At 39.3% G+C, this 26500-nt stretch overlaps 1 protein-coding gene across 2 annotated transcripts in view; it reads right to left on the bottom strand.

Annotated features, from left to right (window-relative positions):
• Positions 1-10392: 10392 nt before the first annotated feature.
• The window catches only part of ANKDD1A (ankyrin repeat and death domain containing 1A), a 1318298-nt gene continuing 1302190 nt past the window's right edge, over positions 10393-26500 (bottom strand). For both annotated transcript variants that reach the window (XM_044078678.1, XM_044078677.1), the window contains one exon: positions 10393-10772. In XM_044078678.1, the coding sequence (XP_043934613.1) occupies positions 10711-10772 (62 nt within the window). In that variant the 3' untranslated portion in view covers positions 10393-10710. The remainder of the gene's footprint in view (positions 10773-26500) is intronic.

Genomic DNA, 26500 nt, shown 5'->3' on the forward strand with positions numbered 1-26500 from the left:
AATACAAAAACTAAGAAATTGGACGCTGTATTATATGAATATGGACAATAACATAAGAACAAAAAAAATGTTCCAAAACCATAAACAAAGTACTTGCTGCTGAAAATCAAACAGTCCAAAACCAAGCCATGAAAACTTCAAATGTTTTCAAGAAGTGCAAAACAATCCAATAAAAATGTAAAACAGGTTTAATCCAAGGAATACAGTACAATCCAGTAAGTGTATAAGCACTTTTATTTTAAACCCTTTAAAACTTCATCAGATACAAGTTCTAGAACCATTTAAATAAACTTCACTGGTCATGTGATCCTTTTAAAATTTTAGAGCAACATTCCTCTATTACACCCCCCCCAAAAAAGTATATATTGTCATTAAATTCATTCCCTAGTATGCATGCTATTTTTACTGTTGTGCTATTATAATTAGTTCATGTGGTTGTCATACACAGTAATCTTTATAAACAAACCATTAATAATAATGAAAATGGAAAGAAAAATAGCAGCAAAGTGTTATTTTTAAAACAATTTATCTCTCCCATGATTTTAGTTTCAGGATGGAAGCAATACTGACATGGTCGTTTAGTCCTGGTTGCCTATATGCCTCTAGTTGCAGTTGCCATTTTAATTCATGTTGCTCGAGTATTACTGTCCAAGGCCCCCCCCCCCCAATTTTTCTTTCTCCACTCTTTCTAATATGCTGAATTTAAAAGAGTGGTCAGAGTGTTCACTTAGATGCCTAAACAGTGCATTGATGTTTGAAGATAGATGAAGGCTGTCAGCCTAAACAGATAGAATTTTGGAGATAATTCTGGCATATGTAAATATTAATGTAAACCACAGGCTTGTCTTAAATGATAAAAATAGTGTCACATGTAGAACTGAAAAAAATGTAACAACAGTGCACTGACCAAGTAAAGCATGTTGTGACCCTTTGATGTTAAACTCGGAGCCAGTAAGTCTAGAGTGATGCATCCTGCCTATTGTTTTAAGGCCAGAGTTAATGGCCAGAATTTGCATGCATAAATGTCCTTTATTGCTCTGGTTTCTGCCCAGAGATGAAGAATATAAATGTAGTTTCTGTTAGCCTGGGAACCCAGGGAAGTGTGAAGAATGATGAAATGTGAACCAGGAATGTGATTTTAAAAACAGAGAGAATCAGAGAGCATTAAGTATTTTTGTCTTGACCATCCAACTCACCAGCACTGTCTTGCTCTATATGTAAGTTTATCTTAAACTTGTTTTCTCTTAGAAATAGCTAGAAACTAGAAATATTAGACTAAGTGTTTTCCTGTGATGTCAGAACTGTACTATTGAATTATTTTAAGTATTTCTCTGTGATCTCTGAACTCTTGACTAGCACTGTGTAGTAAAAAAGTATTGTCTTGTGTTTTGACTATTTATTAAATATTTTCAAACCCTTTCAACTGTGGCTGTTTTTGTAGAGATAATTTAAGCTCTTTAGAGTACTTGCATGCCTTTGGTAAAATTGTACAAAGCCACCCCAATAGCTTTAGCCCTGGGCTATAATTGGATAATAATATTGCACAGTAATAATTGGACACCCTTTTAAGGGCCTTTGAGTAGCGATAAATATTAGTGGGTGGTGGCAGATGATACTACTGTATAGTCTGGGGAAAAAGGGGCACAGCTGGAGAACCTGTGCCAGCCTTCCCCAGGAGTGTCTGTGTGGTTGTATAAACTCTTCTCAAAGTGTGTGTGTGTGTGTCAGCTACTTGGGCAGGGACACGGAGCACTGGTTGGACAGAGAAGGTGCTGGAGGTTTTAGCTTGCCCACTAAGTGGAGATCTGGACCCTATAGCTATGCCAATGGGGAGTCTTATTGGGGACCTGGAGAGCAAGGGAGTGACCAACCCCAGATTGACTGTGATTTCTGTGTGCTCTTAAGGGAAATTGCACTTTACTATGTGTATTTGTTATCCTTTCCTCCTATATGAGATGTGCCTCACTGGTGTTAGTGGTGAGGATTGAGGCTCCTTGATTGCTGGGCAGGGCACAGGCATCACATATTAATTGGTGGCAGTGGTTGGATATCCACACGACATATTGTTTGGCAGTGGTGGGACATCCACACCACATATTAATTGGTTGGCAAATACTAATTGGCTTGTAGTGGTGTGGGTAGAGTGAATTCCTGTAGCTGGTGTACAGTGAGCTCTGAAGGTGTTTTGTACTCTAAATCAGCTCCGCAGTGAATACTCACCGAGTTCAGATCACAATTGTTTTATTTCTTTTCTTAGCTTAGTCAGGGTGAGCAGGCAGCAGAGGAGTATGGAAAGCTCATAAGGAGCCAGCTGGCAGAGATATGCCAGGCTAGGGGACTGGTGCATGGAAACCTGACTAAGGCAGACCTGATTGCAGCCTTGGTTACAGCTACATCAGAAAACAGCAATCAGGAGGACAATCAGACTGGCAGTGGAGATATAATACCCCTGGAGAATGGACCACTGAACGTTTCTGCAGAGGACTTAAAAATCCATCTGGAGCTAAAGATACTTGAGTTGGAGGCCAGGCGTTTGGAACTAGAAGCAGCTGAGAAAGTAAGGTGTCCAGAGAGTGAGGACAAGGAGAAACTGCAACATTTGCAGGCTGAGGAGAATGAGAAACTGCTATGTCTGGAAGATGAGGAAAAGGACAGGCAGCGGCAGCATGAGAAGGAGATGCTGACTCTTCGCCAGAGTCATGGAGGTAATGGGGAAGGGAGTAACTGGACCCCAGAAGCACAAAAGGTCAGTAAATGTCTTCCGCATTTTAAAGAGGGGCATAACTTTGATAGCTTCATTCATGTTTGAGGGTATGCAAACAGTATGGTGTTGACCAATGGCTCTGGGTACGGTTCCTGATCCCCTTACTCCATGGTAAAGCTGTAACTGTTTTGTCAAAAAAGTCTGACGTTGCATATTTTGATTATACTGTTGTTAAAAATCACCCGTTAGAATTGTTTAAGCTAACACCTGAAATGTATAGGAAAAGGTTTTGTGAGTATAGATGCAAGGCAGATGAAAGTGTGTGTGAATATGTTGCTGAACTGGGCACTTATTTCTATAGGTGGGTGAGTGGATGTCAGGTCACCACTTCTGAAGGGCTGGCAGACCTTTTGGTGAGGGAACAAGCCCTTAGCACTTTGCCTGAGCACATGAGGATCTGGTTAGCTGATAGACAATGTGCTACTTCAGATGAGTTGGGGAAGAAGGGAGACCTATACCTGGCAAGCAAGGCAGCCCTGCACAGGAAAGGGACCCCCCAGTACTGCTCATGGGTCTAAAGGAACCCTGGTTGCCAGTAGCAGGGGAGGCCCCTAGTCCAGGTACACATCCAGGAGCTAGGGTTAAATGTTTTGAACGCAACCAGTGGGGCCATGTGGCATACAGGTGTCCACTGAGGCAAGGTGGGGAACAAAAGGTGAGGAAGCCAGTAAGTGGGAAAGACAAAATACAAATAGCAGGTTGTCTTGGGACAACAAGGGTACCAAACTACCCCCAGAGGTTATATCCTATTGTAGTGAATGGCAAATAGGCCAGAGAGACACATCCTCTGATATAACCATTGTAAAGCCTGCAATAGTTACAGAGGAGCACTACTTGCCTGGGCAGTCTACTCCAGTCAGGGCTTTAGGAGGATCCCATTCCAAATAACTTTGGCTAGGGTTCACCTTGACTGGGAGGGTGGAAAAGGAAACTAGCAAATAGGTGTATTTGAGGATATACCTGCAGATGTTCTGATTGGGAATGATTTTGACAGTGCAGTACCTTGTACAGTTACATGCAGTCAGGCTTGGAGACAAGCAGGTAAGTCTGGTAGCCTGGGGGAGACCCAAACAGACTGCATACTTGCAGCCGGGACTGGTGAGGTGGTTACTTCAGGGAGGGAGCTACCCTGTAGCAGTGAGACTGAAGGTGAACCACAGCTGCTTGGGGGTACTGATGGTCCCTTGAACAGAGGGACTGCAAAGGTAGAGGTGAGTAGGAGTACCAAGGCTGACAGTGAGGCACCACTGTCAGAGGATGCCAGACTTCCTGTGGAAGGGGAGCTGGGAAGGGTTACAATGAGATAGTTGAGACAGGCTCAGCTCTCAGACCCTACATTGCTAGGCCTGAGGCAGGTGGCTAGGGAGGCGCCTGATTCTCAAGGAAAGGGGGAATCTGTATACTGGGACAAAGGGTTACTGTACAGACAGTGGACACCTGAGAGAGGGCTAGAAGGTGAGAGAGTACAGCAGTTGGTAGTGTCTGGAGCCTATAAATGCATAAATGCCCTTTATTGCTCTGGTTTCTGCCTGGAGGTGAAGAATGTAAATGTAGTTTCTGTTAGCCTGGGAACCCAGGGGATTGTGAAGAATGATGTAATGTGAACCCAGAATGTGATTTTAAAAACAGAGAGAATCAGAGAGCATTAAGTATTTTTGTCTTGACCATCCAACTCACCAACACTGTCTTGCTCTGCATGTAAATTTATCTTAGACTTGTGTTTTCTCTTAGGACTAGCTAGAAACTAGAAAGATTAGACTGTTTTCCTGTGATGTCAGAACTGTACTACTGAATTATTTTAAGTATTTCTCTGTGATCTCTGAACTCTTGACTACCACTGGTAGTAACAAAGTATTGTCTTGTGTTTTGGCTATTTGTTATTAAATATTTTTAAACCCTTTCAACTGTGGCTGTTTTTGTAGAGATAATTTAAGCTTTTAGAGTACTTGCATGCCTTTGGTAAAATTGTACAAAGCCACCCCAATAGCTTTAGTCCTGGGCCATACTACCAATTGGATAATAATATTGCACAGTAATAATTGGACACCCTTTTAAGGGCCTTTGAGTAGCTGATAAATATTAGTGGGTGGTGGCAGCTAGTACTACCATATAGTCTGGGAAAAAGGGGCACAGCTGGAGAACCTGTGGCAGCCTTCTCGAGGAGTGTCTGTGTGGTATAAACTCTTCTCAAAGTGTGTGTGTGTGTGTGTGTGTGTCAGCTATGTGGGCAGGGGCATGAAGTACTGGTTGGAAAGAGAGGGTGCTGGAGGTTTTAGCTTGCCCACTAGGCTGAGATCTGGACCCTATAGCTGTGCCAGTGGGGAGTCTTACTTGGGGACCTGGAGAGCAAGGGAGCAATCAGCCCCAGACTGACTGTGATCTCTGTGTGCTCTTAAGGGAAATTGCACTTTACTGTGTGTACTTGTTATCCTTCCCTCCTATATGAGACACCTCTCACTGGTGTTAGTGGTGAGGATTGAGGCTCCTTGATTTCTGGGCCAGGCCACTGGCGTCACATGGTGGTTCTTATTTTTGGAGTCCCTAAAATCCACAAGACAGTTAACCATCCACCTATGAGACTGATAGTGGATGGTAGGGGCTCCATCACTGTTCCATGCACTCAGTATATTGATACTAAGTGTAAACATTTTCTAACACAAGAACAACATCTGTGTAGGGACTCTTGGGGCTTCCTGTCCAAAATTAACACTATTAGATTTGAAAAGGAAGATATTAAGACTACTATAGATGTAAGGGATCTATATACCATCATTCCACATAATATAGCCTTAGAATGAACTAGGGATTATTTGGAAAACACAAACCTGGGCCAGACTATAGTAAATAATGTCATAGAACTTTTAAAAATTGTTCTCACCAACTACTACATATATTTCGAGGAAGAAATGTACAAACAAAACAAAGGAGTGGCCATGGGTTCCCCAATGGGGTCCTTTTTGGCAAATGTAGTTATGTTGGAGTGGGAAAAGAGGTTTGTGTACAACAGTGTCCACACAGACATTAAATTTTACCTGAGCTGTTTGGATGACATCTTTCTTATATGGGGAAATAATGAGACTACATTAAAAAACTTTCTACAGTATATTAATGAAAGTACATGCCAATATAACAAAAGCAAGATGCCATTCTTGGATGTTATGCTTAGGATGAATTATGGTTTGGGGGAATATGTAGCTAGTATATACAGGAAACCAACATATTCCAACATGTTACTCCACTTCACCAGCTGCCACCCCTTTAAACAGAAAAGGGCAGTGGCAAAGGGCCAACTGGTTAGAGCGGCCAGAATGAACACCCTAGTTGAAGACTACTATAAAGAAGTGGATACCCTAGTAGGGATGTTAACTAGAAGAGGTTACCCACCAGAATTATTAAATGAGTTAACATTAGAAGTTACATCTAAAAGAGAAAATGGATTTTACCAACCTATCGTGACAAGAAACTTACAAAATAAGGTAAACACCAGTACTACTGGAAATTATGGTAATCATAAAAAATACCACAATAACTTTATTACCACCTTTAACAAAGCTAGTGGTAGTATAAAATGGATTTTGAACAAAAACTGGAAGGTGCTACAAGAACACCCAAACATAATCAGTGACATAGGGTTAATGCTCACCATTATTTATAGAAGAGGCAGTAATATAAAAAATATGGGTGAAGCAAAAAGGAAAGTGGCAAATGCTTAACTAATAGGATGTCAAAATGTGTGAGATGCAGTTACTGCAAATATATACTTGAGGGCACCCAAATCAACCTAAAGGGAAGAAAAACATAAAGGGCAAATACAACTGTGACATTACAGGTATAATTTACATCGCAAAATGTCAGGAATGTGATGGGTTTTATGTGGGAAAAACGGAGCAAAAGCTCCGTAATCGTACTTATGAACATTTATACGAAATTTAAAAAGAAAGAACCACCAATGCACTGTTTAGGCATCTAAGTGAACACTCTGACCACTCTTTTAAATTCAGCATATTAGAAAGAGTGGAGAAAGAAAAGCAAGGGAGTCCTTGGACAGTAATACTGGAGCAACATAAATTAAAATGGCAACTGCAACTAGAGGCATATAGGCAACCAGGATTAAACGATCACATGTCAGTATTGCTCCCATCCTGGAACTAAAAGCATGGGAGAGAGAATTTTTTTAAAAATAACACTTTGCTGCTATTTTTATTTTCATTTTCATTATTATTATTAATGGTTTACAATTTAAGATGTGCATGACAACCATAAAACTAAACTAATTATTAGCACAACAAAAACAAAATGCATATGCATACTAGGATTTAATGTCACTATATACTTTTTTTTGGAGGATGTGGTGAAATGGAATATGAAAATTTAAAAAGGATAAAAAAATAGTGAAGTTTATTTAAATGGCTCTAGAACTGTTAACAACTTGTATCTAATGAAGTTTTAAAGGGTTTAAAACGAAAGTGCTTAAATGCTTACTGGATTGTACTGTATTTCTTGGATTAAACCTGTGTTTTACACTTTTACTGGGTTATATTGCACTTCTTGAGCAACATTTGAAGTTTTCACGGCTTGGTTTTGGACTGTTTGATTTCCAGCAGCAAATATGGGCAATAACATACAAGCAGTGAAAATGTGTTTAGTCCCTTTAGTCCTATACACAGGTCAGGCATACTTTTATCAACCAGAGAACAGCAATTACTAGAAAATGGAAATAAAAGTCTAAACCAACTGTACTAGAAGTAGTGAATATAGTAACAGAAATAAAACAACTGAATTGACATGTTTAGAAAAGGGTAAGAGCAAATTACATAGTAAAAATATGGTAACTACTGGAGCAATACATCAGAGGTGGAAAGAGGTTTAAAAGAGGGTAGGTTTTGAATGAGCTATGTAATGTTTGACTGACAATGATGTATAATGTTTGCAACTAAAATTATGTCAACATGGCTTGTGATGTAAAATGTTTGCAACTAAGATTGTTAGTATGGTTCATTTTCATTTATATAAACATATGACTGCCTATGTCATAAGTGATAATTTCATAAAGATGTTTCTTGTTTAAAAAAATAAAGGGCGTTTGTAATGTACATCCATGCCTCCATATGCACTGTAATCAAGTGGCCATGTCCCCCTTGAAGACTTTATTCCCTGTGTGATCCCCAGTCTGCAGTGGGATTCCATCCACACAGAACATGCTTGGACACATGCTTCCCACCCCTCATTCCTGAAGAGTGGTGAACAGGCTACGTCTTTTTAGTCTTCTTGTCCACTGCATCAGTTCCAACAGGTGGCCGGGCTGCTAAATGAACTCAGGTCACCTGGGCAGTAGTCAGGGCTTAACCTTTTTGATCACTGAAGCTGGCACATCAGTTGGTTAGACTTGTTGCAGCTTCATTCTTCAGACTGATAAAATACACCAAAACTGTCATAATTTATCAAAACTGTCCATTTTATGAATGGTCTTTTAATGAAAGACACCATGGCTGTCCTAAAGAAAAGGACAGTTTCTCCTACAAAAGGATATGTACTACCAATCATCTCCTCTGTTTCTCCAGTAGAACTGTCTGCATATATTGATTTGTCCCAGTTCATTGTCTACTTTCTCATTAATAAGCTCCTCAGTCTTGAGCTGTATCCCACCCTTCTTTTACTTTTAGTTCTCACTAACTACAACTTAGAAAAAAATGTGAAGGTGGCCTGCTTGACAGCCTGATGTGACTAGTTTTAGCCCACTGGGAACAAATGAGCTGGTTGTGTCTCAGAAGGACTAGATGGCTGAAGGCAATGGATCAAAAAAGGAAAAAAAAAACTTTATTTACCATGCTGTGGCTGAAAAAAATCTAACTAGGAACGGTCTGCATACCTTGTCAACAAAACAAGAAGAAACGCAAAGTTCAAACATATCTGACTACTCCTAAGTGCTAGATGTACTGCATAAGAAAAAAATACACTGTAAAAGCAGATAGAAACCTCAACTCTGTGGTGGGTTGTTCAACATCTTCAATTTCCAGTGGATCACACAATCTAATTTCATACTTCCACCTTATCCCTCAAAAAAAAAAATAAATAAATAAAGACAAGCCCTCTCAGAATTTAGCTAAGAATAGCTAAGATTTGTTCAGCATGATTGACTTTCATAAATTTTAAGAAAGTTTTTCAGTAAAACTCATGAACAACTTTCATGCTGTCAGATATGGTTTCTAGTGCAAAACACTGTGGATAGAGGAAATACTTATTCTGCAGCCTTGGGTTACTGATTCATGATAACCTCTGGAGGTTCTTTCTTGGGGCCCGCATAAACTGATATAAGTTGAACACAGTAGTCTAATCACCACTGTGCATAGCTAACTAGGATTCATCTGCTTTTGTGTGTAATTTCAACTTTGAGAAAGGAATGATGATGCTACTTTCTTGAAAGGAACAGTGGTTTAGTGGGTGTACGTAGGGACCCTACTGGTCTTGGTGGACCAGTAATTAGAAGTACAATTATACTAGAGATCTTAGGTTCAGTGTTGCAGTCAAACATTTGCTTTCATTTCATGTCATTATTTGCATAAGTTTCTCTGTTCATAACTACACAATGTGATGTAGCTGGAAGTGCAAAAAAAGAGGGTGGGAGGATTACATATTGTATACAATGTGACTAGGTAAAAGGTATAAAGTTACAGCAGCCCATGGCTTAGATAATTACAGAATAAAGGTTCCTGTTTTGGAAAACGTGCATTTAATGGACTGCTGCAATTGTTCTCAAATAAGATCAGTGATCTAAAATTAATCCATGTTTGCACATACTTCATTTTATCCATCAAAGCTACTCACTCAAGTTAAAAGTCCACTGTATTAAAAATCACACTTTTATAAGATACTCTCATGGAGAACTCAATAAATATGAAGAAGTAAATAATTTAGAATAAAACGGAAAGCAAACTTTGTGAGCATACAGAAGCAGGTTAATCTGCTACCTGTTAACATCCATTCAGTAGATGTTCTGGCAGTTTCTAAACACTAAAGAGGTGTTTTAGATATCTATCTTTATATCAAAAAGAATAAATGTGTCTGCAAATCCATTTTAAACCATCCTTGCTTATAAATGACAAGAAACTTTGGATTAAACATTTCAGATAATTCTTCACTTAAACTTGCATTGGCTTTGGTTGTCCATTAAAATAACCAGTTTAAAGAATTAGATGTTCTTGACATGGCAAGAAATGGGTGTACTTGACATGACAATCTGTCTTTCATTATCAGTTTGACAGCTTCATCACAGAGTTAGACTGAACTCCATGAAAAAAGGACCATTATATACAGTATAATTACCAACAGCCAAAGTATGTTCTTTACATTAAACTTGAATAAATCAGACAAGTGCTGCAAATTTTTTATAAAATGTTTTATGTATTTCAAAACAGTATGTACAGAACACTTAGCACATGTATGCTATAAAAAGTATAAATAAAAACATCTGGGGAATATCTCATGGGTCATAAATATTATATGAATGAGCATTTAGACAGATAATAATTACAATTTGAGTTGTAATAACCTTGTTAAAGAATTTTAACCTTAGAAAAATGCAGTGATTTCTAAACTAGGAAAATTCACAGTATATGTACAAACACACAGCAGTTATCAAAGACTTTATTACAAAATGCCATTGGCCTTTACAGTGAACGACTCAATTGGTCGAAGATAAAAGAATGAATTGCCATTTATAATAGCAAGTAGCCCTTGCAACTTTTGCCTCTCATGGAAAAATGACTGGATCCCACGTGCTGTTTTGGTCTTAGTTTCTCTCTCTGTCTCTGGAGCAAAGGAAACTTTGGCAGTCAGGGTACTAAATTCATTATGTTAATGACATTTCCTCTTCTGGGGTATGGCACCACAAAATCACTGCTATTTTCTCTTGCACATTTTATACCATTTTGTCCTCCTTTGAATTTTCACATAGTTACACATTTTCTTGGAGCATCTGCACCCTCATTTGCTTTCTTTCTTATGCTTTCTGAAAACAAAAAGTATAAAATGACAGTGATGTGTTTTATTCTCATAATTCTCTTAATTTCTGTGAAATACAGCAGTGTTAATTTGATCTTGACAGTTTTGCTATGTTGTTAAGAATAAAACTATGCTCACGTGTACTTTGGTTGTCTATTATAAAAATCAGTGCAGATATTTAAATATGCTCTAAAATATTTTAAAAAGCATATTGTTTGTTATTTAAAAATAAAACTGTTTCTGGTTTATCTCATTTAAAGCTATAGAAAGTACAGTTGTATAAATTGCACTTACCGTAACTATATATGTTCAAATTCCTCAATGCTGCAGTTGCTTTGGCTAAATGGATTGTATACTGCCCAGTCCTTGGAAGACTATTTAGTTCAATTTCCATTTGTGAGAATCTGTCCTGCTTCTGCTCTGCGTGTCTGTTGCTACTGTACTCATCTGCAGTGACAGAATGTTAAGATGTTTGGAGAGTTAAGCTGTGGTGAAGCTCTGTCTCCCAAGTCATCACAGTCAGCCTCCACAGAGGATAAGACCTGGTGTCCTCTTGTTTATGTACCACATCAGTGTGGTATTGTCTGTAATCACCTGCAGTGGTTTTGTGGACCACAGATGATGAAGAGATTTTATGGCATGGATCACAGCTAATATCTCTTTGACATTTACGTGCTTTGGTCTGTCTGGAGAGTATCACATGCCTTGCACCTTTACTGCCATAGAAAATGCTCCCCAAGCAAAATTTTAGGTGTCAATAGTTATAGATTGACTTGGGACAGAAGGAGAAAATGGAAGACCTGGATTTTGAGCCATCTGACAGCTCCATTGACGCAGTTCCTTTTTGACAAAGCCCAAAACTGGAAATCTGAAAGTCCACAAGATAATAATGTTGAGTCTGTGTGTTCTTTAAAAGCCAGTGAATTTTTCTCATATGCAACCTGGTGACAGGAATCATAAGAATCAAAGAAAAGTTGTTTAGATATTGTCTTACTGAAGTCTGAGACTTACTGCAGAAGTTCAAGAAAATGTCCAGAAAAATATGTACCTTTTCATGGGTAAGAAAAGTCTTTTGCTGGGAACAGTCTAGAAGGCAGTCCAGAAACATAATCCTGTATAATGGTCTTAAGGAGGATTGATTTTTTTTCAGCATTTATCAGGAACACCAAACTGGTAAAGAGAGAAGAAAACCAGGATTGTCAACATCTGGGAAAAGACTCCCAAGATAACTAAATTATCTAAATAGGGAAATACTTGAATGATTTGTAGTCTTCAGTGAGCTATCACTGAAGCTAGGTACTCTGTAAACACACAAAAAAAATAAAAATTTGGCGGTGCCCTGTGTGGCTGTGACTGCGTCAGCTCATTCTAGAGACATGCATATTCTTGTTTTGCACAGAAAATCTCGAAAATATCAGTTTCTGCACTTCCAATTGAGGGTAAAATATAGCAGACAGAAGTTACTAGGAATTAGACAGTCGATATCTACGTTGCTCATTGGATGCCTTGAAATCTGCAGAGTATCTGGGACCTACTACTTGCACAGAGCTACAACAGCTATGTATTTTAACTCTTCATACTCTAAAGTGCCTGAAACTGGTAGAACAGGTTTCTTGAAAATGCTGGACAAGAAAAAAGAGAAAGAGATAGATGTCAGAGAACAAGGAAAAGAGGTTGAAGAGCAGGTATTGATGTAAAGTTAAAAGCAACCCTCTACAGGCCTGTACTACCAACTGTACTGCTAGCTAATGTGAGTTCACTGGATAGCAAGATGGACTACTTGAGACTGAAAGTCTCCAACAAGAACAAGGTGAGAAATACGTGCTTATTTTTGATTACTGAGATGTGGCTGCATGACAAGATAAATGATAGTAAACTTACAGAAATTTATGTTGTTTCATGCAGAAAGAAAACATACACTGTGTGGAAAGGCCAGAGAAGGTGAAGTCTGCATCTATGTTAACAAAAGATGGTGGAGCAACTGTGAAATCATACTATCACACTGCTGTGAAAACTTAGTTCCTGTTCATTAAATGTAGACCATTTTACTTGCCGAAGGAGCTGAATGGTGTCAGTGTAACGGTGTGTATCCCACCTAGTGCTAATAACACTGAGGCGCTAAATAAACTATGCAATCACATGGGTGAGCTGCAGAGCAAATATCCTGACTTTGCACATGTGGCAGCTGATAACTTTAATAAAACAGATTTGAAAGAAGTACTCCCACACTGCCATCAGTATGTGGACGTTCCTACAAGGGGTGGACAAGGTGTACATAAACTTTAAAAAGCTTATAAGGCAGTGCAACTTCCACAAATGGGAAATGTTGACCATTATATAATATTGCTATCGCCATCTTACAAACCTGCACTGGTTACAGAGACACCGACAAAGAAACAAATCAGGGAATGGCCTGAGGGGGCTATGGAGACCCTCCAAGACCGCTTTGAAAGAACCAGCTGGGTTATGTTCAAGGAGGCAGCCACAGTGAATCATCATCTGAACACTGATGAATACACTGAGGTAGTGATGGCATACATTTCAAACTGTGTTGATAGGGTAACAAATACCAAGAGTATCACTATTAAGCGCAAACAGAAGCCTGAATCACCCCTGCGGTATATGAGCTTCTGAAGGAGAGAACCACAACTTACAGGGCTAAAGACAATGCAGCCCTAAGTGTAGAAAGAGGTAATCTGAGAAGGAATAGAAAGGAGGCTAAAAGGGAGTATGGCAGAAAGGTACAGAGCTACTTTGAAGACATGAAGGATGCAAGGAGACTATGGCAAGGCATACAGGAGATTACTAACTACAGAATCAGGTTAGCACAATGTGAGGACAGCATCAAATTTCTGGACAGTCTGAACATCTTCTTTGGCAATTTTGAGAAGAGAAACAACAAGGTGGCACTAAAGTTACCCACTCATGAGAAGGATGCAGTATTCAGCCTCAGCACAGAGGAGGTAAGAAGACAGCTAAGGAGAAAGCTGCTGGCCTAGACAACATACTGGGCAGGGTGTTAAAAGGCTGTGCTGATCAACTAAGTACAGTGCTCAAGGAGATATTTAACACCTCTCTTGCCAAGGCAAAAGTACCCTCATGCTACAAGGAAACTAACATCGTCCCACTAAGAAAACCACTCCCTCCAGCCCTAACAACTATAGATCAGTCGCTCTGACATCCACTATTATGAAATATTTTGAGTGGCTGATCAAAAAGCATCTTTCATCATGCCTACCTCCTGATTATGACCCTCTGCAGTTTGCGTACAGAGCTGATCCACTGCTGATGCGATATCAGCAGCACTACACATCTCCCTTGATCATTTAGTGGGCAAAGATAACTATGTAAGAATGCTGCTCATAGACCAGCTTTGCATTTAATATGGTGGTACCAATGCAGATAATAGAAAAACTGGCATATTTAGGAATCAGTAAACATCTTTGTAACTGGATCCTTTACTTCCTGATTGACAGACCACAGTTATGCACTTTGATGTTTCCTTACTTAAACATACTTTGGTGTGTTCAGATAAGAACACATCAAAGTGCATCACGGTTAATACCGGGGTTCCACAGGGATGTGTTCTCAGCCCACTGTTATTCACCATCCTGAACCATGACTGCTATGCTAAGCACAAGTCCAACCATATCATCAAGTTTGCTGATGACACCACATTTGTGGGGCTCATCACAAAGGAGTATGAAAGGGCATACAGAGAGGAAGTGGCATCTCTGATCAGTTGCTGCCAGGGGAACAACCTTGACCTGAATGTAAGCAAGATCAAAGAGATTTATCATCGACTTCAGGAAAAGAACAAACCACCCAGAGCTCAGGATCAATGGTGAGAGTGTGGAGAGAGTTAAGAGTATGAAATTTCTGGGTGTGCACACATCAGAGGATGTCTTGAGGTCAGGAAACACCAGCCAACGTCAGGAAAGCACACCAATGCCTCCACTTTTTAAGAAGGCTGAAAAAAGTTAAGCTTCCTCCTCATATTCTCTCCAACTTCTATAGAGGTGCAATAGAGAGCATCCTCACCTGCAACTTCACAGTGTTGTTTGGAAGCTGCACAGTTACAGAAGGGAAGGTGCTGTAAAGAGTGGTGATGGTTGCAGAGAGGGTAACAGGTCCCAGTCTTCCATCGATACATCATCTCTCTATTCTGTAAGAAGCATCTAAAAGGCCACCAAAATAATACAGGACAACACGCATCCTGCGCATGATCTACTTAAGCATCTGACATCGGGCAGGAGATATTGCAGCATCCACTGCAGGACTACAAGATTCAGTAACAGTTTCTACCCTACAGTGATTAGACTTCTGAAGTCGAGCACTAGTCCTAAGGGTCTGAACACACAAGTCAATTTTTATTTATTTACACAATATACATTTACATACATTCTAAGTAAGTGCAATATTTATTTATTATATCCATAGTCAGTATTATTTAACTCACTCAAGTGCAATATTAGATAAATAACTTGGGCATTTCAATCTGTAGTGTGTTTTGTATTACTTTAAATAAGGTAGTAAATTTAACTCAGGGAAGGGTATTCTTTTCATATATGACTGTTGGTAAATGTCTGTGCTCTTTCTTGTGTGTATTGGGAGTAGTACTGTATTTGTTAGTTATGTTTATCCCTCTACTTGTATGTGCTGTTTCACTTTCCTTTGTAATCTCAAGAAATGAGCTGATGCACGAAATTTGACTTAGGCTACACATGTGCAGTTTTAAATGACAATAAAGTTTACTTTGACTTTAGACAACCTAAAGAATAATGCAAAGAAATGATAATGTTATCCATATACAGAGAGAATCTGAGAAATCTCCTGAAGCCTGTAACTATGGGGATGTGATGATAAGCATCTTTAGATCTAATGTTACCATAAAACTCAGAAGAGGGATGGTAGGCAACAGGCTCTGATGGGTCAACATTTTGAATTTTTTTACTTTTATAAACAGGTTTGGGAAGTAAAGATCTAGACCTGGTCTCTATGAAAGCTCTTTATTTGGAACCAGAAACATTCTGCAGTAGAAGCTTTCCCCCTTTAATCTAAATGCATTGGACCAATGACTCCTAGGGTGGGCAAGTGTAGAATAAACTGAGGAAAAAAATGTTTAGTTCAAAGGGTGGAAAGGAATTCCCCTGAAAGAAGGTATGTATATCCAGTTCAAACTGTATCCCTCCAAAACTAATTTTATCAACCATGGGTCTAAAATAGTCTATTGCCAAAGGTGAATAATGAGAGACAGTATGTGGAACAGATATGAAAAGACAGGGGTTGGAGAAGAGTGGGAAAGACTGCTGAGAAAGTCATTCTGAAGGATCAGGCTGTTCCTTTTTTTGAAAGTATCCCTGTTTTTTGTTACTCCTTGCATGACATGTCTTTTTTGTTTCCTGTTTGCTAGGAGGTGGCAGGGTTGCTTATGTTTCCTTTCAAAGGGAGTATAGAATTTGAGAGATTTGTAATAAGAGTACTTGAAAATTTTAGAAACTCCCTGAATTAATTTCTCTCTTTCTTCTAACTGTTTGAGGACTTGAGTAGCAGAAGGGCTAAACAAAACCTTCTTATCTGAAGTAAAGTTTAAAATATCAGACTTTATTTCATCAAATGTTTAGTTACATACCCATACTTCTTCAAAACTGTAGCAGTAGCAGTGGCCCTAGACACAGTATCCGCATAATCATACACACTCTTCAAACATCAACAGAAACAAACAGGACAAAAACACTAAACCAATACAAATTATTAATCTGCTTTTATACATTTTAGTACTTGTTATTGCATTTTTTTTTATTTAGTGGAAGACTATGGGTGTTTTTATTCCTATTTATTGGTTTTCAGTACGTCCACTGGAACATTTTTTTTTTAATTTCGTTTATACTCTTCAAACATGTATTGATACTTGAGACATATTAAAAATAATAGGATTCAGATAAGAGCTACCTTCTGAAGGAAGCAATATGAAATAAAAAACCTCCTTGGACCACCACAGAAAATGGCATAAATATTTATTAAATCAGTGATAAAAAGAATAAGCCCTTTCAGGATTTCGCCCTTCCTCACATTCCACTCCTATCTTTTTTAAAACACATTATATACTCATAATAACCAATAAAATCCTTCAAAAAAAGAACAGCATATTTTACCAATATCACTGTTATACTGCAGAGTCATTCTAATGTTAGAGTCTTTAAATCCAATCAGAATAAAATCATGATAAAAGAAGATCGTAGAGGTGGTAACATTGTGCATTACACTGAATATATTGAAACAAAATGGATTGCCAATCCACGTGTGGATCATTTTCCTGGGTTAAATGCTGTTTTACCAATGAAATCGATGCTTAGAAGGCACAGACTAAAAATTAGGACCTGACTGGTTAATTGTGCCTATAGTAATTTTAATGAATGGGAAGGAGGCATGGACTGTTTGAAGGATTTCATTGATTATTATGTGTATATAATGTGTTTTAAAAAAGATATGATTTCTAGAATGTATCCGAAGGAGACATCTTCCATGTGTGACTTTGGGGAACCTTCCCCTTCATCAAAATTGGTATCTTCTATGTAAGACTCTTCAGGGGAGTCTAAGTGCTTCCTCTTGCACTTCTTCTTTAGGGGTACCTCCTCAGCTGGATGGGCCGGAGAGGTGTCTGAAGGGCATGACTACTACTGTTGGATCCTGAGGTTTCTGTGCCTGCTGTCCCAGGGCAGAGACTGGAGGAAGCTGTGGGCAAGGGCTAGGGCGGGGCTATTGTTCCGATGAAAGTGGTATCGACTGTGTACCCTCAGTGGACAAGGCCCTTCACATGGCCTGGTAGGTGGGCCCCACCCCATAGAGGAATGGGAGCCCAGAACCGAACTTGACTCCTTCGAAGCCGTGGTCCCACCCTGCACCAAGGAGACCACCTGCGAAGCTGAAGCCAGTGTCGAGCTAAAGTGTGCAGAAGCCCCGAGGAGCATGGGTGGCTCCGATAACATTGGCATGGAACTATGCTTTCCGGAGCCAGCAAAGAAGCTATGACCCCAGGAGGCCTCCAGTTCAGATAGAACCAAAGAGCTCAAGGCAATTATTGGTGCTGGAAAAGTAGCTCAAACCGGCCCCGAGACAGTCGAAGCCGGAACTGTCAGAACCGGGTACCCCAAAGGCTCAGTTGGAGTCAGAGGAGGAACAATAACTGGTGTAGAGTTTGGTAAATTCTGGTGCCAGATAGGCTAGGAACCATGGAAGTGGACAATTCCCTCGTTACCAGAAGTACCTCTAGGTACACATAAAGGAAGGCAAAAGAGTAGTTTAAAGTTTCAAAGCCTTTTTTTTAGGCAGATAAAACAAAGATTTGTACCAACAATGTTATGAAAGATTTATCTAACAGTAAAGTAGAATAGTAAAGAAAGGAAAAGTACCAACAATGGTACAAAGAAAATATTAACGATGGTATAACAGGGAAACACTGCTTCTGTTTAGAAAGGTAAAACTGGAAATTGAGGAGCTGGGTAAATAAAGAAAGGAACAAGGAATCACGAATACAGAGTTTAACACAGAAAAACACTTATTTGTAGAAATATAGCTTGGTAGAGAGCTGTACGATAGACGCATCTGGCACTAAAAGCAGCAAATAAGATATAAGGTGATCCTGAGAGGTGCATTATGGGTAGAGCTAAACACGAGAGTTTTTGGAATGTGCAAGCTGGAATAACGGCCGATTCGGTTCCAAAATATGGAACCGAACCCACAGTTAAGGATTAAATAAAGACTGGCAACATCAGATCAAGTTTTTAGCTTGAGGTACTTTGTAATTTCTGTCTTTTTGTGGACTGAAGGCTGACAGTCTGGGTTATCACAGGCAGTATTTAACACATCCTCCAAGGCTAGGAAATTAGGAGGTAAGGCTAGGAAATTAGGAGGTAAGAATGCATTATGTGGCACATCCATGTGAAACATATCATAGTACTGCCACTGTTCAGGGGAACATACATCTGTTCCCATAAAAATACATTATTCATCCTGGAAATAGTTTTTAAAAAGGAATACTCTCCCGAGGGAGATGAAGTGCACCACATTTCCTTAGAATCAGAGTTTTGGGACATAGGAGAAGAAACCCTGTCTCTGTGAATGTCAGAATCCTCTGACAAACTTTCAACAGGAATTTTGTTATTGAGATTGCACTCTGGTAAGGATTTCTGGGTTCCAGGATTAACAGCCTGTTATAATCTCCTGGATATGGTAAGAAAATCATCTTTATGAAGAGACACCATGTCCTCAAATGAACAATGTTTAATCTTTTTTTTTTTTTTTTGCAGGGACATCCCTGTAAGAAGACCAACTAGAGGATGACACTTTGTCCCTAGCAAGAGGTCTCATTCCCCAAACACCCCTAGAACAACTTCCTGGAGTAGTATCCAGACCCAAAGAAGATGGTTCTCCCTTGCCCAGATCAGACACTGGAACAGCCACAGATGTGGCTGACCCTTAGTTCATGATGGCTGAAAGGACTATGCCAAGGGAACCTGTTGAAATGACTGAGTATTCTGTGAAACAATGGTCAGCCACTGCAAAGTCACTCAATGATGGCTGAGGCGCTGTCTGAGCCCAAAGTGGCAGCAAGGGCTTTTTAATGTGTTTTTTATGTATAGGTATGGCTGGAGGAGTGTCAGCAGGACGAGAGTAAGTATCCATGCTGTAGCTGAGGAAGAACCTGTACTGCTGATAAGCACTGCTGGAACAAGTCCGTTAAAAGATAAGTTGTCAGACAAGTGTTCATAAGAAGCACACACACACCCAATTACACTTCCCCAGACAGTCCTTTTCAAACATAAAGCACAAGCAGTATACAAAAATCCCTGTCAGAAATCAAAACCACTTTCCTGAATTGCCCTGACAGAACTGAAAGAAAGTTGTCACAAAGTGTACATCAGCATCCAAGTTAAAACACTGTTCCTGTCCTGTAAAATACTTCATTATCATTACATCTTGCACTCACAAATAAAAGTTCTCAAAAGCAGAATAAATTAGCTCTCAATAGTTAAAACTAAACTGCCTTGTACTATAAATAGCAGTCCCTGGCAGAAAACGTCTGATATTTTCTTAAAGGGGAAAATTGCTTTTAGTCAGCAAATAAAATACAAATATTTTCTTAAAAGTACAATCATTTCTATGTAGAAAGGTTCCCCTGTGGGGACTTATCTGCCAGAAATGAAGATTGAAGGCAATTGTTGCACCTGTGAAGCCTCAGAGCTGATTCCTCTTAAGGCATCAATAAAGTACTGAAATTGTTTAAGTCTGACTGCTGATTTCATTCCAAGGAACAGTCAATCAGCAGTCAAAGTGTAGTTACAGGAAGGAGTCAAAGCTTTTTAAAGTTGGCCAGTTGTATCCTGGACAGGATATAACCCATACAGTCAAAGGCTACTGCAACAATGAGAATGATGTACATCTGAAAACAACCAAAGTGATATAAACCAACTGAAAGTTAAAATAAATAAAAACTGCATCACCAAAGCAATACTACTGAAACAACCATGTCAAATTCTTACCGTACATGTGAAGAAAAAACATGTAAACAAAAAAGTACACATGTGAAGTATTTACCATAACAGTATATAGCTGATTTTGAAACATTTTGAAATTACTCATGTATGAGTTTTACCTGAAGCATCCTGATCAGCCAGTTAAAATTTCCTATGTAGGATATATGCTGCTTGCTTTTAATCTGTGACATCTTCATGGCAACAGATAAAGAACATAAAAGAAGACACCATATACAAATACAGACACTCTATATGAGCCACAAAGTCATAAAATGAAAAACCTGATACACTGACATTACATAGGAAGGAACAAGTGCACATTGAACAACACCCCCCACACACACACACACACACACACACACACACACGCACACCAAGCTGGTACTATTTCAATAGGGTGGCTTTAGCATCTTTTCATTAATTTACTTTAAAAAAAAGTCTTTGTTGAGCAGCAGTCACAGTACAATCAGCTCAGACTTTTAGTCAGTTTCATTGCACAATCATAGCATTAAAAAACACACAGTCTGATCATCATGGTGCTATTTTCAATTTAGGTACCCCTACATCCATCTATTCTAAGTAAAATATTTCACTCTAGAATTACACACTTGTAATTGTTTACAAGGATCCCTACAATGTAAGATTTCCTCACCCAAATTCTGATGGTAAGAACAGGACAAGGTGAGTAAATCTTCTTATGGATTAATGGAAAGAAAGCAAGACCCTATGTGGACCACTGCTTAGGATTTAGAGGATATAAGTGCTTGCTGTTCAGATGCTCTTCTAAATGAAGTAAAAAATATCAAAAGGAACAGACTAATATGTCCCAAAATTATATTTAATAAGTGTTTCTAACAGAATGCATCCAAAAAGGAGTCGAAGACTTCTTTGGGGGTCTGAAATGTAGTATTCCCTTTAAAAACAACTTCACAATAGGAAGACATAAAAAAGGTGAGTTCCAGATAGGCAGGCAGATTAGAGTGCTGAATCTTAATTTAGGAATAGTCCAATTCCTGATCAAAAAGATGAACAAAGTCAATTTCAGCTGCAAAGTAGAACGATTGTCCAGCTTGACACCAACAGAAGAAACTCTTCCATTTGGGTAATATGTTCTAGTTTTTTCTGGTTTCCCCAAACTAAACTTCTTGTAACACCAGAGAAGTCAGAACTATGGAAATCAGAAAATTAGCCTCCTACGTGTCAGAAGAAAAGACTGCAGTGGTGGACAGGAGTACAATTCGTTTTTGCCGATAGGTGAATTAAAGAAATGAGACTAAATCTGGGAAAATGAAAGAAGCATAACTGATCTGGCCAGAAAGAATTTTCAGAATCATTCAGACTTCCCCTCTCATTTATTTTAAGAATATTATCTGATCAAAGGAGACTGAAAGAAAGGCATTCAGAAGATCTCAAGTCTAGTCATGTAGAAATGCAAATTGTACAATAAAAGTTTTTTTTTAATTCAAAAATGTGCACGTTGATTGGACAGCCTGATAAGTGTGCTTAGTGTAAAACCGCTACTCACAGAAGAGAGTGTTCAGTAGCCATGTTACAGAGATTTTTTTTCAGCACAGCTACTAACTCAAAGATCACAGTTACTAATTTTGTCTGTTTGTATGCCACAATGAATGCAAACAAAAGTCCAGGTAGCAAAGCACTCTATATTCATACTCTTTTCTTACAACAAAACAAAACTGCACCATCCCAAAAAAGCATAACAAACTGATAAACTAAGTAGAAAAAATGCTAAACACTAAGGAAATGCTTAAAGTTAAGCACTTTTGTTCTTAAGTTCTTGAGAATAAAAAGAAACAAGGGTATAAAAGCCAGCCAGCTTCCAAAACTTCAGGGCACCCTCCACATACCCAAACTGTTAAGCAGCTTCAGGTCAGCTAAGTAAAAGACAAAATTTAGGAGTGAAAGCACTTTAGAGCTTTCCTGTCAGCAGAGAGAGGGAGGCTGAGCCCTGAAAGGACAAGGCTAGGAATAACAAAAAATAAATGTCCACAGCCTGGCATAAAAAATACACCATAAAAAAGGGTGGAAAACTGGCAAAAGAATCAAGGTAACGGGAGCAAATAGAGAATGGGAAGAGGCCAATAATTTATTTGGATGGCAGGCAAGAGAATGTTTTCTCTGTCAAGGATTGCTACCAGAGGATAGGTAAAGAGAAAGAAGTAGGGGGATCCTAAGTGAAAGGCCAGCACTGTTAAGAGTTTTTAGTAGAATCTACAGCAGAAGCTGCTGATAAAAAAGTAATAATTAGTACATCATATAAAATATTGCATGATAACTATAAGAATCAATCAGAGGAGGTTAGACAGGATTGGGAAGAGAGACTAGATAAGCAATGCACAATTAAACAATGGGGATATATGTATATCTCCCAAATATGCAACAAAGTCTAGAATAATTTTTCATCAGGTAGATAGCAACTGTTGGAGGTGTAATGGAGATGAAAGAGGTAATTGGGAACATATTTTCTGGGAACGTAATGCACTGACATACTTTAAAAATTCCTTGTAGACTAATCTATTAGAAGTAATGGGTGAGCAAATTGGTACAACTAAGGAAATAATTTTTTTGAGGTATGATACAGAATTGGAATTGCGTAGACATAGTAAGGCCTTGCTGAGTCTAATTATGGTGGCTGCCAAAAAAGCAATTACTAGAAAATGGAAAAAAAAAGTCTAAACCAAGTGTATTAGAAGTAGTGACTATAGTAACAGAGATAAACAACTCTGGAAATGGGATCTTTAGAAAATGGTAGGAGCAAATTACCTAGAAAAAAATGGGAATTGTGGGAACAATACATGCAGAGAAGGAACAAGATTTAAAAGAAGGCTGGATTTGAATGAGCCATGTAATGTGTGATTGACAGTGACTGGATAGATTATAAATGATGTATAATGTTTGCAACTAAAATTATGTCAGTATAGTTTGTTTTTACTTATATAAATGTATGATTGCCTTTGTCATATGTGATAATTTAATAAATATATCTCTTGTTTACAAAAATGGTGGAAGGAGGAAGCAGCTACTGCAGCAGTCATTATTCGAACATCATGTTATGCTAAGTTCAACTTACACAACTGTACTTTGTTCTTCATACTGATCACTGCTGCAGTAGCCTTAGCTATATGGGTAGACTACCACAGCTAACTATATTTGGAAGGTGGAAGGAGAAGGGTCCAGGAGCCCCTGACAAATGGCAGTAGCAAAGCATGATCTAGACCTACAGAAGGAATCCAAGCTTATGGTGCTTTGTAAAAGTATGTGCAGAGGACCAAGTAGCAGATTCTAGAATACTTCTAGAATCCAGCCCTTTCCAAAAAGCCATAGAAGAAGGCAAAATCCTTGCAAAGTGGGTATTGACCCTATCTGAAATAGATTTGTCATGGTGAGTATAACAAAAGGTAATTGCCTTAGACAACCACTTGGAAATTAAAAGTTATGTACTTATCATAACTAAGCATCTGTGTTGTCCATTTTCATTCTTCGTCAATTAATGGGTTATGGATCTGATCCTTGGATCTGACTCGGCCACATATTTCAGACATTGGATCCAACTCTCTAGTTCCTCCCTCCACCCATAATCCCCCAATCCAGTCTCAATACCACAGATTGAATTTGTTGCCATAAAATCCCAATTAGACAAAGAAAGGGATATCTCAAAGAACAGGGCTCAAACCCAGAACTACATGTTCCAATAAGAAATCAAGCATGTTCCTCCTCCAGAAGATTACAGAAAGGGGGATGAAAGGGGGAAGTTGAGTGAAAATGGATAATGCAGATGTCTAGTTATGATGAGTACATAATTTTTAAATTAGCTGTTGTCCCTTTCATTTTTCCTCAACAAATGGGACAGACTCCCCAGCTACATTAATCTTGGGAGGCCCTCACAAAAGGATGTTTCGGAGAACTGCTGAGCCAAAGGCGACTCTGCTTCCAGATATTAGATCAATTTGTAATGAGTAACAAAGGTAAGACGATTAGACCATGGGGCTGCTACACAAATATCAACAAAAGTTCTTGACCAAAAACAGATTGTCTATGGAACTAGTTGAGAGGGCTTTAAGTAGTCTTGGTAGAGAAATGCCTTGTTGAGAATAGGTCCAGGAAATGCAATCAGTAATCCATTTAGCCAATGTAACTTTAGAAACTGGATAATCCAGTTGATTTGAGGAGAAGGATACAAATAGCTGATCTGATTTTCCTAATTTGTTTCATTCTGTGTAGATTAAAACAAAATTGTCTGTGCATATCCAGGAGATGTAGCATGTATTCTCCTTTGATTGAGAAATTTGGAAGGAAAACCGGTAAATGAATAGACTGGTTAATATTAAATTCAGAAGACTTCTTCTTTCGGCTGCTCCCGTTAGGGTCGCCACAAAAGATCAACTGTTTCCATTTCTTCCTGTCCTCTGCATCTTGCTCTGTCACACCAACCACCTGCATGTCTTCTCTCACCACATCCATAAACCTTATCTTAGGCCTCCCTCTTTTCCTGTTACCTGGCAGCTTCATTCTTAGCATCTTTTTCCCAATATACTCTGCATCCCTCCTCAGCACATGTCCACACCAACGTAATCTTGCCTCTCTGGCTTTTTCTCCAAACCTTCCAACCTGGGCTGACCCTCTAATATACTTATTCCTAATCCTGTCCATCCTCGTCACGCCCAGTGCAAATCTTAACATCTTCAACTCTGCCACGTCAAATCTCTCTCACTCCTGCCTTTTTCTCAATGCCACTGTCTCCAACCCATATAACATAGCTGGTCTCACTACCCTCTTGTAGACCTTCCCTTTCACCCCTGACACTCTTCTCCACCCACCCATCCATCCTGCCTGTATTCTCTACTTCACCTCTCTTCCACACTCACCATTACTCTGAACAGTTGATCCTAAGTATTTAAACTCATCCACCTTTGCCACCTCTACTCCCTGCATCCTCACCATTCCTCTATCCTCCCTCTCATTCACACACATATATTCTGTCTTAGTCCTGCTGACCTTCATTCCTCTTCTCTCTAGAGCATATCTCCACCTCTCCAGGGTCTCCTCTACCTGTTCCCTACTCTCACTACAGACCACAATGTCATCTGCAAATATCACAGTCCACGGGGACTCCTGTCTGATCTCGTCTGTCAACCTGTCCATCACCACTGCAAATAAGAAAGGGCTCAGAGCTGATCCTTGATGTAATCCCACCTCCACCTTAAACGCATCCGTCACTCCCACCGCAGACCTCACCGCTGTCACACTACCCTCATACATATCCTATACCACTCTTACATACTTCTCTGACACTCCCGACTTCCTCATACAATATCACAACTCCTCTCTAGGCACCCTGTCATATGCTTTCTCTAAATCCACAAAGACACAATGCAACTCCTTCTGACCTTCTCTGTACTTCTCCATCAACACTGTCAGAGCAAACTTCGCATCTGTAGTGCTTTTTCCTGGCATGAAACCATACTGCTGATCACTAATCATCAATCCCTTCTTAACCTAGCTTCCACTACTCTTTCCCATAACTTCATGCTGTGACTGAACAGTTTAATCCCTATGTAGTTACTACAACTCTGCACATCACCCTTATTCTTAAAAATCGGTACCAAAACATTTTTTCTCCATTCCTCAGGCATCCACTCACTTTCCAAGATTTCATAGGTTCATAGGTAGGTACTAGGCTATTGGCCCAAGGACCTATGCAAGCCTAGCCAACAAGGTTCCCTGGCTTACGCCACCCAAGAAAGTTATTATCCTGTGCACTGACGAGCAGAGACACAGAAGTGATCCCCGGGGTGTATTTCCTATTTCCCATCCACTCATCAAGATTTTTCTTGAAGAGTGCTAATGAAGAACTTTGCTTGACATAGATGGGTAGCCTGTTCCAGAGTATGGGAAGTCTCTGGGATAGGAATCTATCCCTCCAGCATGTCCTGTTTATTGTGGTGACAAGGTTTAGGTCCCTAGAGCGTGTAGCTCGGAGGGATTGGGATTTCTTTAGGTGTAGCATGTCCAACAGCTCTGGGTTTGACATAGCTTTATATGTTAGGCAGAGATCACCTCTGAGTAGGTGATATGCTACAGAGTAAAGCTGGAGTTTTTTGAGGCGGTCAGTGTAGGGCATTTGTTTGAGTCCAGTAATCCTCTTTGTGAGGTACTTCTGTGGCCTTTCCAGCTGCTGTAG

This window comes from Protopterus annectens, chromosome 7.part1, assembly GCF_019279795.1.
Source record: "Protopterus annectens isolate FY-2018-M chromosome 7.part1, PAN1.0, whole genome shotgun sequence".
Classification (NCBI taxonomy): Eukaryota; Metazoa; Chordata; order Ceratodontiformes; family Protopteridae; genus Protopterus; species Protopterus annectens.